Genomic DNA, 329 nt, shown 5'->3' with positions numbered 1-329 from the left:
AGTTCTAACATCTTATGTCATGTTTTTGTCAGCTTACCAAAATTAATCAAAGAAATTGGTCTCATATTATGTATGAACTTCTTACCTTGGCCATTGAAAATATAGCTGCGGTTCCCCCTCTGCCAGCTAGTCTGATCAAATCCTAGGAGTGTTGTGTCTATACGCACACTGGACCCACTCTTGTATACTTTGTAGGTGTCACTTGGGCACATGCGTGAAACCAAAGGCACTGCAAAGTACAATACAACAGCTCTTTCACTTTATTCAGTTTCTACATACAGTATCACTGTCTCAGAAAGTTCCTTTCCTCCTTATGTTCTTGGGCTACT

The 329-nt window shown here is 40.1% G+C and overlaps 1 protein-coding gene across 1 annotated transcript in view; it reads right to left on the bottom strand.

Annotated features, from left to right (window-relative positions):
• The window catches only part of LOC119589173 (ankyrin repeat domain-containing protein 13D-like), a gene marked incomplete in the record, with an annotated part of 44,726 nt that overhangs the window by 17,144 nt on the left and 27,253 nt on the right, over positions 1-329 (bottom strand). The window contains 1 exon segment of the mRNA XM_037937768.1: positions 86-229. Coding sequence (XP_037793696.1) covers positions 86-229 — 144 coding nt within the window.

Source organism: Penaeus monodon, chromosome 25, assembly GCF_015228065.2.
Source record: "Penaeus monodon isolate SGIC_2016 chromosome 25, NSTDA_Pmon_1, whole genome shotgun sequence".
NCBI lineage: Eukaryota > Metazoa > Arthropoda > Malacostraca > Decapoda > Penaeidae > Penaeus > Penaeus monodon.
The sequence above is the reverse complement of the archived record's forward strand: the minus strand, read 5'-3'. Positions and strand labels throughout refer to the sequence as shown.